The sequence below is a fragment of the Mangifera indica genome, chromosome 19 (genome assembly GCF_011075055.1).
Source record: "Mangifera indica cultivar Alphonso chromosome 19, CATAS_Mindica_2.1, whole genome shotgun sequence".
NCBI classification, from domain to species: Eukaryota; Viridiplantae; Streptophyta; class Magnoliopsida; order Sapindales; family Anacardiaceae; genus Mangifera; species Mangifera indica.
Genome location: NC_058155.1, coordinates 10,496,676 through 10,509,142, shown reverse-complemented (window position 1 = coordinate 10,509,142; position 12,467 = coordinate 10,496,676). Strand labels below are relative to the sequence as shown.

Here is a 12,467-nt window from a genome sequence, read left to right as displayed (position 1 = left end):
GTTTGACCCACTTCAGAATCCTGTATATACAGTGTATACAAGGTTGTCATGCCCTTATCACACACACACACACACACACACATATATATATGAATTATTTAAGAATAAAAAGGCTAAAGTGTGCCAAAAATTCTCATTTTATTGGAGGTTTCATGCATGCCACTTCTGCCACCCAAATGGTGAAAAATATTTAAAAATAATTAAATATAAATATCCATAAATCACTGCACATTGCATATCATAAAATTTCAATGAGACCTCTTGCAGATTACACATACAATATCAATAACTGTTAATGCACATCATAAAAATTTAATAAGACCCCATGCATCACACATAGTGATATATCAAAAAGCCTCCTTACACATTACACATTGTAAACTTTTGTTGAAACCCAGTATGCGTGTCACACATACTGAGTTATAATCACGCATGTTGATGAAGTTTGATCCATACTTGCAAAAATGAAATCAACACACTGAAAAACAATAACTATTTATTCTATAAATCAAACTAAAGTTAATAATCATTTGTCTATATACCTAAAATGACAAATTGTTCTCCTTGATTTCGGATTTTAATGTATGGATGTAAGTTAGAAATCTTAAAATTGCAGACTTCTTATTTGTTGTTAGTGCTGGACCCAAACTAAGTTGGTTTGGGCTCAAAAGCCAGCTCGATTCGATTTGATTCGGTTTAAATTCGTTTGCTTCGAATATGAATTGAGTTCAAGTTAAGAGATTCGGTTCGTTTTAAAATCAAACCAAACTCGAGCTAAAGAGAGTTCAACTCGATTTGGTTCGCAAGCTGAATAAATGACTCGATTTGAATTACGATAAATAATTATTAAATGACATTATTTTGTCAATGAGTAACGAATTCAAATAATAAATTTGAGCCACTTATCCAAACCATTAATTTGAACTATAAATTCGAACTAAACTTAAATTGAATTATTTTTTATTTGAATTGAACTTGAACCACCCCTAATATTAGCTCGACGAATTCAAACCGAATTATTTTTTATTCAAGCCAAACTCAAGTTAAAAGGTATTCAAGCTCAATTTGGTTCACATCCACCTCTATTTGTTGTGACTAGTAGGGTTTTTATTTATTAAAAAATTTTGAATTTTGTTGAACAGTTAAAGATTAGAATATTTTTGTATATAATTTTAATAGGTGACTATACAAGAGCGTTTGGTTGAAGGGTTACTCTGGTAATCTATCTTTTATTACTTAAATTATTTTGTTTGGTTTAAAAATAATAAAATATTTTGAATAATCTTTTATTATCAATAGTGATGTGACAGTTAATATAAGAGGTAATTTGATTACCACTTTTATTTTAGGTATTAAAAGATTATCAAGACAATCTTGATTTTGTTATAATATATTCTTTATTTATTAATTTTTTTAGGATAAAAATAAGCTCATTTTCAATTAATATAATAAATAACATAAAAAATATTTTAGAATAATTATACCTAAAAATATTAAAGTAAAATATTATATTAATATTTTTTATTACCTCTAATCAAATACAATAATAATTTATATCCAGTAATCCTTAAAGTAATCTATTCAAAATAATATTCTAATTTTAATAATAAAACATTTTTTAAACCAAACACCCCTTAAAAGTTAACAAGTTGGGAATTATTTTTATATAACTCCCTTGAAAAATGTCTAATTTAATTAATTAGACTCAAACAAACCCTTCCAAAAGCATACTATGGTATAAATGTATATAGTCTTAATAATTTATTCATGAAAAATTTCTACCCATAAATATCATTTTCATCTTTAATAATCAAATAAGTTAATATATGTGTCATCTAGATGATGGAATTCCGTGTAACATTATTATTAGGGGTTAGGCAGATGTAATATCTCCACTTTACTTGAAAGAAAAAAAAAACTTACTAAATTGTCTTCCTTAGGGCATAACGTAAGAGGAACATTCAGAAAGTAACAAAGCCAAACCACGTGGTATAAAATAATGCAAACCGCTTCTCACGAGATTCCAGATTATTCTGAGTAAATTTACGGCGCTTTAAAGGGTGGGACTTTGGGACTTCTTGGAGCTCATGAAAATTTGCATGAACGATTTCAATAACTCCATTAAAAGAGCCTTCGTAGAGTAGTTCATACTCAAATGGAGTTTTCCCATTATCAAAAAAAATTTCAGCAACTGTAATCCAATCAAAGCGAATTGCATGATAGCGTGGAAATTGTTGCATCATGTTCTTGTTACAATAATGGTTGGCTGGCGAGAGGAACAACAAAACAGAAGAAGCTCACCAGTTTCTTGACATATATAAGGCAACGTTTACTTGCTGATAAAAATAGAAAAGCCATGCTATTTGAATCGGTGAGAGTTTTATTGGGTTGCACATGAATCCAATTTCAAGTTAAAAAAAAAAAAGAAAAACCCAGAAAGGAGGCAATTAGGGGATCCACTTTAATTTTTGTCGTCAATCAACATTCACTGTAGAACGTGTGCATGTTATCCTCCACTAACTACTGTATGCCTGCATTTATAATGAAGGCTTTTAGACACCTAACATGCCTTAAACCAAAACTAACTAACTTCCAACCACAAAACGACCAACTCTTAAAACAAAACTTACTGATAAAAATTCCTGCTACAGAATCTTTCATCGTGCATGGAATGTGAATTTACATATATGCCAGAAATTTCATTTAGATTGATTCAGGTTGTTCAGTTGGGTTGGGAATAGATTATAGATAATTAGATACTCTAATCAGCTGCCTTTATAGTTGGAGTCAAACATTCAACTAACATTTCACCGACAAAAAAGTACACGTAAATATATATAATTACACTAACTTTACAATCCTATTCTGCTTTTACGTGTTTTTGTTTGATTCTTCGTGATTAAGCTAAGCTTCCTCCATGGCAGGCCCCGCCACCTGATGACAATAAAGCAGAGCCATCGCAATAAAAATTGGCAGGAGAACATAACATGGTGCCACCCAATGTTTGACAAAAACAGTTTAACACCTGTTGATGGTATAAATCACGTTATTCCGCCCAAAGCTAAACTCTTATAACAAAAAATTATCCTTACACAGGAGCAAATACTGTAACTACCATATTATCATTGATTATTTTTAAAATTTATCATATTACCCCTAATAAAATATAATTAATATAATCACCTTTGAAGCAAAACCACAAAATCTTGCCCGCGGTTGGAATTGTATCTCTCTTTTCGGTTGCCATTCATTCTCTTCCAATCTCCTCTCCACTCAAGCAAAAGCATAGAAACACAAATAACAAAATCTCCTTTCCTTTTCCCTTTTTTCTTTCTTCTTCATTGACACCCATTTGATTTAATATAAATCCTTTCTCTTCAAAATTCAAATTGATCTCTATTTGGATTGGTTCAAATAGAATGATTCGATTTAACAACCTCACAACAAACAAACATGTTTTTACTTTATTATAATATTACACTTGACTATACAATGGTCACAAGAAGAAAAACCCCTCAATGGTGGATTAGAGGGAGGGGAAAAGCATGAAGCTTACCATTCATGAAAAGTAAAATAGGGGTCCAACTACTTTAGCTCATGAAAAGAAATGTGGTTGCCCTCCATTACAACTTGCATGTAGAGAACTTAAACAAATGTCAGACTCGTGCAATTGAGTCCATCTTAACACCACAGGTTCTTCATTTACTTGGTCTAATAGTTGGAGATCATATAGACATATTGAACTTTGACTAAATAGGTCTCTTTGTACTTCTCAATGGTTGGATAACTAGTCTCATACTAATTGTTTTACTCTTCCTTGATTGGTTTCTTATCATAATATACTCCTAAATATTTCCAACACAAAGTGGTATTAATAGGACCTAGGTCGTTTCGTTTACACTCCAATCAAACATAATGAGCTCCTAAATCTATCGATAATCAAACAAGAATCTACATTGATCACAACCACAATTATCATAGTAACAATCAGCACTTTACCCATCCATTGATTTGCAAATTGAACAGAAGCAAACTCTCGCACTTTAAATGTATGAGACAAAACATGATATATTAAGAAATTATTTTTATTTTATATATTCTGCAAGCCTGTAATTTGTAATTTGTAATTGAAGACCATCAATTTGTTATCATTTTCAATGAAATGTAAAATTCAAAACCACTAATTAATTCGTTAACTTTTATTTTTAGTTCGAAAACTTTTTTTCTTCTAGCAAACAAGAGAAAATTTGGTTTGCAGAGAGAAAAACAAATAAGGTTGGGTGGTGTACGAGAAAAAGAGAGATATAAAAACAACAAAGAAGTGGTGAAGAAAATTGTAAATTGATTATTTTGTTATTTTATTATATATTTCCTATCAATGGAGTTTGATTTTGAGTAAAAAATGTGATTTATGTAATTAAAGGGTGAAAATTGTTTTCGGATCAAACGTTGGGTGGGAATATGTAATTTACTCCATTGTTAATTAAATTCTTATCAACAAGTTTACCTTTATACATATTTACCTTTTTTCTTTGACAAAAGTACGCCTACCCTTCCAATTTCTTTTGCAGTAAGGGACCCATGCTCCCCTTTCTTCTTCTATAAATGCTTATTCCTCACACTTCTTCCTTCCCTTTTCTCCTCTCTTCCTCTCTCCGGTTCATTCTTTAAAAAACCGGTCTTTCTTTCCCTTTTGTTGATTAAGTTGCTAGCCCTTTCATTATTTACCAATGTCTCTTTCTGAAGGTGTCCCCTTCCAATTACCAGCTGAAACCGGGTTCACATCTGATGAGATAGAAGAACTATTGTCTCTCTTATCATCGGAAGACTCGGTTAGCCCAAACTCCGGTTCGGAAGGTTCAAACCGGACGGTTTACACAGTTGACGAGCGAAAGCAAAGGCGCATGATATCAAACAGGGAGTCAGCCCGGCGGTCACGCTGGCGAAAGAAGAGACATTTAGAGAACCTGATGGAGGAGTTGAATCGGTTGAAAGAAGAGAACCGAGAGATGAAGAACAATTTAAGCTGGGCTATGAACAAGAGTCAGTTAGTATGGAGAGACAATGAGCGGTTAACATCTGAGTTCGTAATTCTGTGGGGAAGACTCTCCGAGTTAAACCAGATTTCAGCTGCCATGCAGTCACAGTAATCACAACTTTAACCTTAAAATTTTACCAACTACTACTAGGCTCAATAAAAAGCTCTAAATAAGCTAAAACTAGAACTTAAAGCTTCCTCTCTCCCTATATGCATGCATGTTGGATCAAATAGTCAGCTAAAATTAGCTTTTTTGAATGAGAAACGTGGTGGCAGTTTCCACAGACCCCATGTAAAGATTTAGTGGTCTGCTTTTTTATCTTTGTCAAGATTATCTTCTTTTTCTTCTTTTTAAGCAGCTGCTTTTAATTGCGTGTATTGCTAGAGAGAATTAACGAGGTTAGTGCATGTAGGGAGTTCATGACAGCGATCTTATTCATATTAATTACAGTTTCAGCAGCAGCAGCTCAAGTTTGATCATCCCATGTAAATCAATTAAGTAATTATAATTATCTTTCGAATACCAACCAGTGAATGCGATGTTCATCGTTCTTCCTTTTGAATGAATTACTAATCAAGAGTTACAGCTAGATTGATACGGACTTTCGACTTTAAGGAGCCATGATGCTACTGTTAAACTTTTTATTGTTTTCTTTCTAAAGAAAAACGACAGGCACTTATAAAGAATACAAAAACCCTAAAGTAATTTTTTCAAGTTTTGGCCCCAGAAATCCTACTAGGATTCATGGGACACATAATTAAATATTTAAAGTTACTCCGTTTAGGTGAAAATTATCTGGAAAATTGTATATCATCCATATTTATTTCTGCAGAATTTTGCATTCCATTTAAATTTGATGAGCTCAAAGTGGAGGACTCTGCAAGTTTTCATCATTTATCTATTTTTTAAAACTTTAGCTGAAAAGGGTGTTTAAATAATTTTATTTATTTAATTTTAAATAATAATTATTATATTTTTTTTACATAATTTGGGTGGGAAACAGTAGCCCTCCCTCTATTTAATTACCCATTTACCTACGATCGGCACAAGTCAGCACATGGGTTCAAGTATCAATGTGCTATTATGCTCAGTCACAAAAGTGCATGCAGATGCAAATCCATTATTACAAGTTGAATTTTAGACACAAATATATTTAACACGTGTTTAATTAGAAAGACAGATTTGAAGATATCACATGCAGTGTCGGAATGAACTGCCATGAAGTTTTCATATTCCATCACGACAATAAGAAAAGAGAACGGTGGTGTTAGATCAGTATAAAAATTTTTGTTTTAAAAAATTAAAAATTTGTCGTTAAAAGTTTTTAAAAAATTATTAAAAATAAAAAATTCATCTTTAAAAATTAAATATTTATTATAGTAGATGAACATGCTAGAAATATAAGACCTAAAGTTTTCCTTATTTATGATTTGAAAAATTGGAATATAGAAGAAGCGTTCTCTTTTATTGAGTTTATGGAAAATCTGAAATTAATTTGAATGCTATTTAACCTTTTCATAAAGCTGAAAAAGTTTGGCGTAAGTTGTTACCAAATTTGAGATCTCTTGAATATAACAATGATAGAAAGATTCAAGATTCCTTTTGAATTGTCATTATAAGTAAGAGTTTGAATATCTCTACCATACGAGCACACCTGTAAATATTAAGCACGCCAACGAATGGTATCAAAGTTTGAATGTTAATTAGATATTCAGATAATATGTTATTTTATTTTTAATTCAAAAATATTTAATAACATAATAATATAATATATAAATACCAAAACTGTTATATAGAATATACTAGTGGGTGAAGTTTAAAACAAGAAAAGGAAAGCAAAAAAGCAAAAAGAACTTCAAAATAGTACGCAACTTTCAGAAATTGGAAGTTTCAATGAACCAATTCTAGAAGATGTATGCAATGTGTAGGCTAGCAGGTCAAAAGTAAGAATGAAGCCTTCTTCCTTTATAATTTCTTTCAATGAGACGCTGTATACCAGTCAATCATGGTATAATAAAATTATTTTCTTTTTCGGAGTGATTAACAACTTTGTCGTTTTGAAAATAGAGTTATATTTTAAATCTGATATTCATGCATGGAATATTTCCCACGATCTCCCAAGGAATGGGGCCTCATGATTTGTTTCAAGCTTCCCCTTCTCCAGATGCAAGGAATGGATTCGGATAATGGGATACGTAGTCCCCATGAAATCTACAAAGTATCATTTTAGAGAAAAGTAAAAATAAAATATTTATTCCTCCACTATTAAAGAAGAAAAGTAACGAAATATATATCTATTTTGGATATATAAATACGTATATATTTGATGTACGTTATTATAAGATTGAATATTATTTTATTTTTTATTTAAAATTATCTAATTATTTATTAAAATATATCAAATATATATTTATTTATTTAATACTTATAATTTTATTTTTAAAGAAAAAGAGTTTTGGCATGAGTGATAAAAATAATGAAATCCTAAGTGACGACATTGTCTCTTTTTCTTCTCTGGTAAGTTCACAGAGGTTTCCCACGGAAATAAGAGGAAAAAGAAGAGGTTTAATCTTTTTTTGCCGCACATCGAAATGGACTAATACATTAATCAATTGAGAAGGACAGCAGTAGCTTTTACATGCATAAACTAATACACGAAGCTATCTTCTGATGAAAAAAGTAATTATAAGTATAAAAAATCCGGAATCAATTTTGTGTACCTGGGTTTGGTGATAATGCCATTAATTCACTTGAGGACGAGAAGGGCAGCACATGTAATTCAATATTTTCTTTCTTCTGTATTTAACCCCTGTTACTTAAAAATACACCTGTTAAATGGACGGACCGAAAGTGGATGTTCCTTAAAAATATCGACCACTAACAAATACCGAAGCCCATACGGACTAATATGTCATAAAGAACGCCAACAAGGGAATTCCCGTTGAAATCAAATTTGCTGAATAATGACAGAGAATGTTGAGACAGAGGAAAACTGAAATGGAGAATATCTGTGTGGCAGTGAGAGTTAGCCTTTTGTGAGGCAGTGACTCATAACTTCATTAGAATAAGGCAAACTAAGTTGTTAGGCCTCAAGTTTGAGAGGGGAATCAAGAAAGGCTGAAGGCGATATACTAGGAACCCGTATCTCTTGATAGCATAGTCAATGGGGTAATATCATGTTTGGCATGAAGTTCATAAGACAATCCAATGTGGTGGTAATGTCTCGCAATAAAGCGGTTTGCATCATAAATGGAGGTTTATGCATCATTCGTAAAGTAGCTAAATCGAAGTCTCATGCAATTCATCTAAGTTTAATGCAACTAAGGCTAGAGATGTGAAAGCAAGGGTGAGCTACTCAAAGGAAGAACAAGCCATTGAGAGATATTGTGAAATATACAAGAGCAAAAGACTATACGATTAGAGATCAATTAAAGAGAGAAAAGACTATAAACACTCAAAAAGACAATTTCATAAATGTAATAATAATGTCATACAATTAGGTAAGAGAGAATGTTACATCCACTTTGAATTCAATAATTCATTAACTTTGATCATGATATGAGATTTATATCTAAAGAATATATAAAGAAGCTTTCAAAATTTTCTAAAATATTTCTAACCAAAATAACCAACGGAGTAAGATTAGAATTCAATTCTAATATGAGTAATTCAGATATCCACCTATTGGGTTTGTATGGATTTGGACTATGAGATCTATTTGTAGAACTCCTATAAAAAGTTAGCTTAATGGTAGAGTTATATTCATTCCTTTTAGAGCTTTAATAATACAACAAATAGTGGCAGCTGGTTCAAAGGGTAAAAATGTGTTTGTAATGGAAATAAAAACTTCTGTCTAATCGAATAAGCTATTGTATTTATTTTGTTTTACTTTTCATTTATATTTTTGTAAACAAATTAGTAATGGTCTAATTATGTAAGAGTAATCATTAAGTTTTCTTGTCTATAATTTTTTTTTATTGAAAAGATTAAATTTTGTTTTTTTTTTTAATTAACGAGACTAAATTGTAAAATTTTTTTATAGAAAACACTAAAATCTCATATTTTTCTATTAAATTAATCAAATAAACATAATTATAATTATTTTATTTTACAAATAAAGTGATTTGTTTGATATATTTCATAGGAAAATAGTAAAGAATTAGTAACTTCAATAGAAAATTTTGAAATTTGTTCCTTTTTATAGGAAAAATTAAAAATTCAACCTTTTAATTGAAAAAAAAAAAGTTCTTGTCATCCCAACTGGGTTGACCAGATCATAGGATGCTCCACTGTCATCAAGTTTAAGACTAGAGAAACCAATTAAAAGAATTCTTACAGGCAGAAGAAGGGATGATATTTCAAGTAGATGTTTAGGTTGGGCCAGCCATTTAGAAATATTCTCAATTATGCAGAAAGATCCTCAGTAGTTGATAAGTTACCCTTCATTCACTCAATTAATGCCCAAGACACTTTGTCTCGATTATGTTGGTCTAAAAATCCCACCAGACGCATGCATGGTGACTTAAACTTTACTTTGCAATCACTTTACCCACTTCCACATCTTATACTTGATGAGACTTCAACCCACTTACAGAAAATTATGCTCCATGATGAACCCACCTTCTTCATTACAGTTCAATGGCGTTTCAACAAACGATATCGCCGGGGGATTTGTATCCTTGCTCTTTTATCTTTGAAATTCCTTACTTTATCAGTCAAACTAAACTATCTCTTAGAGGGAGGGCGGGAAACCATTTTCTGTTTTTGTGCATACAGTAAGCAAATTAAAGTTGTACTTCTGACTGCTCTGATGCTTCAGTCTCCTGAGCTTGTTCTTATTGGCTTCTTTGTCTAGTCATGTAAGAGGGACTGAATTCATTTGAAGTACAGAGGCAGCAAACAAACCAAGATAAATAATGACAATTTGCTATGTATCCACAGAAATATTGACAAGCTACAGCCAACCGCAGAAAAGACAAATTCTCTGGGACCATGACAGTACATGACAAAATATTGAATGAAACTTGATGAAAATAAGAGCCTAGATGCAAATAAAGACGAGCAGTGATTTAAACATGACAATGAATACAGGACGCTGAATTGGAAAAGCACCAAATGAGTTAAATCATCAAGTCCAATCCAGGCAATAGTTGGAGCTAGAGAATAGGTCCAATTGAGAAGAGCTTCCCACTCTCTGAAAGCCCTAAATACTCAATCTACCGCCGTTGGTGTTTCTGTTCTTCAGTCCCAAACTGACAGATATGCTTTGTCTATAATATTTATTACACCGCAACTGCACCATCTCATATTTTTTTTCTGTTCTAGCCGCTCGAACAGCCAATTTGCACCCTGCATATTCATTTTCAATTTCCATAATCCACTGCTCTAATGAACACCACAAAACCTAAGGAAGTTAAGCAACTGGGGCAATTCCTTCAAGAGCAACAAGAACCTTTCATATTGGAGATTTACCTATCAGAAAAGGGGTATCAGAAGAAGTTGAATTCAGAAAGCATTACCAGCTTTAACCAGGATAATTCAAGCAAGTCTTTGAAGGATATTCTGCAGTTTTCCAAGTTATTGGGAGCTGCATATAAAAAGTTTATATCTATTAACGATGGCCGCAGAATAAAGAACAATGATGACAGAAATGGCAAAATTAGCGCAACTGAGATGGCCAGGAATAGCCAAGAAGTTGCAGAACCAGATGGCTTTTCCACCGCTAGTAGCACAATGGTCTTCAATTTGACTCCGGACAGCGAGATAGAAGAAACATCAACTCCAGTGATAAAAAATGACGCATCATTCATTGAAAAAAGTTCTCAGTCTTTCAAGCTCTGGAGTCCAGGTGATAAAGAGGTAGAAAAACTTTGTTTCTTATAGTTTCTGGGATCATTTTACATGATATTTAATTTTGTTAAAACCCTGTTCGAAACTTCTGAGAAACAATCAAATCAATAAATTACTAACAGAGCTAACAGGTTGCTGCAGAAGGAAAGCTTCAATGGAGATGCGTAAAAGACGGTAAACAGATAAGCCCTGTATATTCTCATACAAGTTGTTCAACGGGTAAGTGTTACTCATAGTTGTCAAAGGTGAAAAACGTCAAAGGGCGATAAAGGGCCTATTGTCTAAACGAAAAAGGCAAAGCAAAGACGTCATTTTTTCACCAAAGGCAGTTAAAAATTTTCATTAATTTTTATTTTGTTTTCATTAAATTTAAATTATTTGTTACTATATCAACCACAATAAAAAATTAATCAACAACTATATCAACAATCTTAGATTTGATAATAATTAATTATCATATTTAGATTTCTTTGACGTCCTTCTATAAGAAGTCAGTAAATCTATCCGACAATATTTAATTTCTTAAACAACGTTTTGACACTCTTCATTACCCTTAAATCTCACTAAAAACCTAAAAAATTATCAATAACCTTTATATTAAATTGAAAATCACCTAAAACCTATCTAAAAACCAAAAATTGTATCAAAAACTATATAAAATTTATCAATAATCCTATAATCTAGTTGTGGATAACTTAAATAATAATAAAACAATCTTTTTCAGTGCCTACAGCTTTTATCAAGGAGCCAGAAGAACGCTAAAATCAATCGCCTTTGAACAACCGATCATCTTAAGTAAAACGTCGCTTAAGCGTGCCCAAGGCACGCCTTTGACAACTATTCTCTTAATTCTGTTTGTCATCTTTAACTTCTATGATCTTATATTCTGTGTGTTTTTTGAAGATAAAACACCAAGACTGAATTCAAGCAACGCTCAAGAAGAGAATCCATCAGGAAGTTGCGTCACACTCAGTAAGAAAATAACAGAGGACTCCGTACTGTCAGCTTCTTTCTGGAGAATACTTTTTCACTCAGCTATTGAGAAGCCAAGTTGTGCAGGTGCAACAGAAACACAAGAACTTGGCCACTCTAAACCCACCACACGCAAATCAAAAGAGATCGTACAGCAAACAAAGCAGCTTCTATTCGATTGCGTAACAGAAGTTTTAGAGAGCAATGGAAAAGAGACAAGACAGCAAAAAAAGAAAGAAGTATTAGGGTCTGAATTATTTGGAAATCTCATCTGTGAGAAAATTAAAGCATGGGAAAAACAATCAGTAGATGGATTCAACATAACACAACTATTGAATGTAGATTTTCAGGATTCAATACAAGAATGGAATGAATATGAAGCACAGGTAATGCAAATTGCGTTGAAGACTGGAGATGCTATACTAGAAGAGATCAAAGATCAAATTGTTAGAGACATGGTTCATTTTTCATAAATTTGAACTTGCCCATTGCCTCCCCATTTTCAGTTATTTAAATGCTCTTTCAGTCATCTTTGATATGTTATTTTCTTTTAAGTATTTTTATGGCATATGCAAAAGAGCTTCACTATGAAGGCATTGTTAGAAG

General features: G+C 32.0%; 2 protein-coding genes across 3 annotated transcripts; both read left to right on the top strand.

The window, feature by feature from the left end:
- The first annotated feature begins 4,611 nt into the window (after positions 1-4,611).
- LOC123203589 (basic leucine zipper 4-like) lies at positions 4,612-5,561 on the top strand. The gene has a single exon (XM_044620023.1). It carries the CDS (start codon positions 4,731-4,733, stop codon positions 5,148-5,150), a length of 420 nt encoding a protein of 139 aa, XP_044475958.1. The 5' UTR covers positions 4,612-4,730; the 3' UTR covers positions 5,151-5,561.
- Positions 5,562-10,156: 4,595 nt separating this feature from the next.
- On the top strand, positions 10,157-12,390 carry LOC123203588. Of its 2 annotated transcripts, none has more exons than XM_044620022.1 (3): positions 10,157-10,898; positions 11,021-11,063; positions 11,793-12,390. In XM_044620022.1, the coding sequence occupies exons 1-3, from the start codon at positions 10,428-10,430 to the stop codon at positions 12,332-12,334; spliced, it is 1,056 nt and encodes a 351-aa protein (XP_044475957.1). In that variant the 5' UTR covers positions 10,157-10,427; the 3' UTR covers positions 12,335-12,390. The 2 variants fall into 2 exon arrangements, with proteins under 2 accessions (XP_044475957.1, XP_044475956.1); XM_044620021.1 differs by having other exon boundaries at positions 11,021-11,108.
- The last annotated feature ends 77 nt before the right edge of the window (positions 12,391-12,467 follow it).

Coding starts and splice junctions, on each gene's coding strand:
- LOC123203589 (XM_044620023.1), top strand. CDS start 4,731: ATGTCTCTTTCTGAAGGTGTCCCCTTCCAATTACCAGCTGAAACCGGG.
- LOC123203588 (XM_044620021.1), top strand. CDS start 10,428: ATGAACACCACAAAACCTAAGGAAGTTAAGCAACTGGGGCAATTCCTT. Junction 10,899..11,020: donor GGAGTCCAGGTGATAAAGAG/GTAGAAAAACTT, acceptor CAGAGCTAACAG/GTTGCTGCAGAAGGAAAGCT. Junction 11,109..11,792: donor TCATACAAGTTGTTCAACGG/GTAAGTGTTACT, acceptor TGTTTTTTGAAG/ATAAAACACCAAGACTGAAT.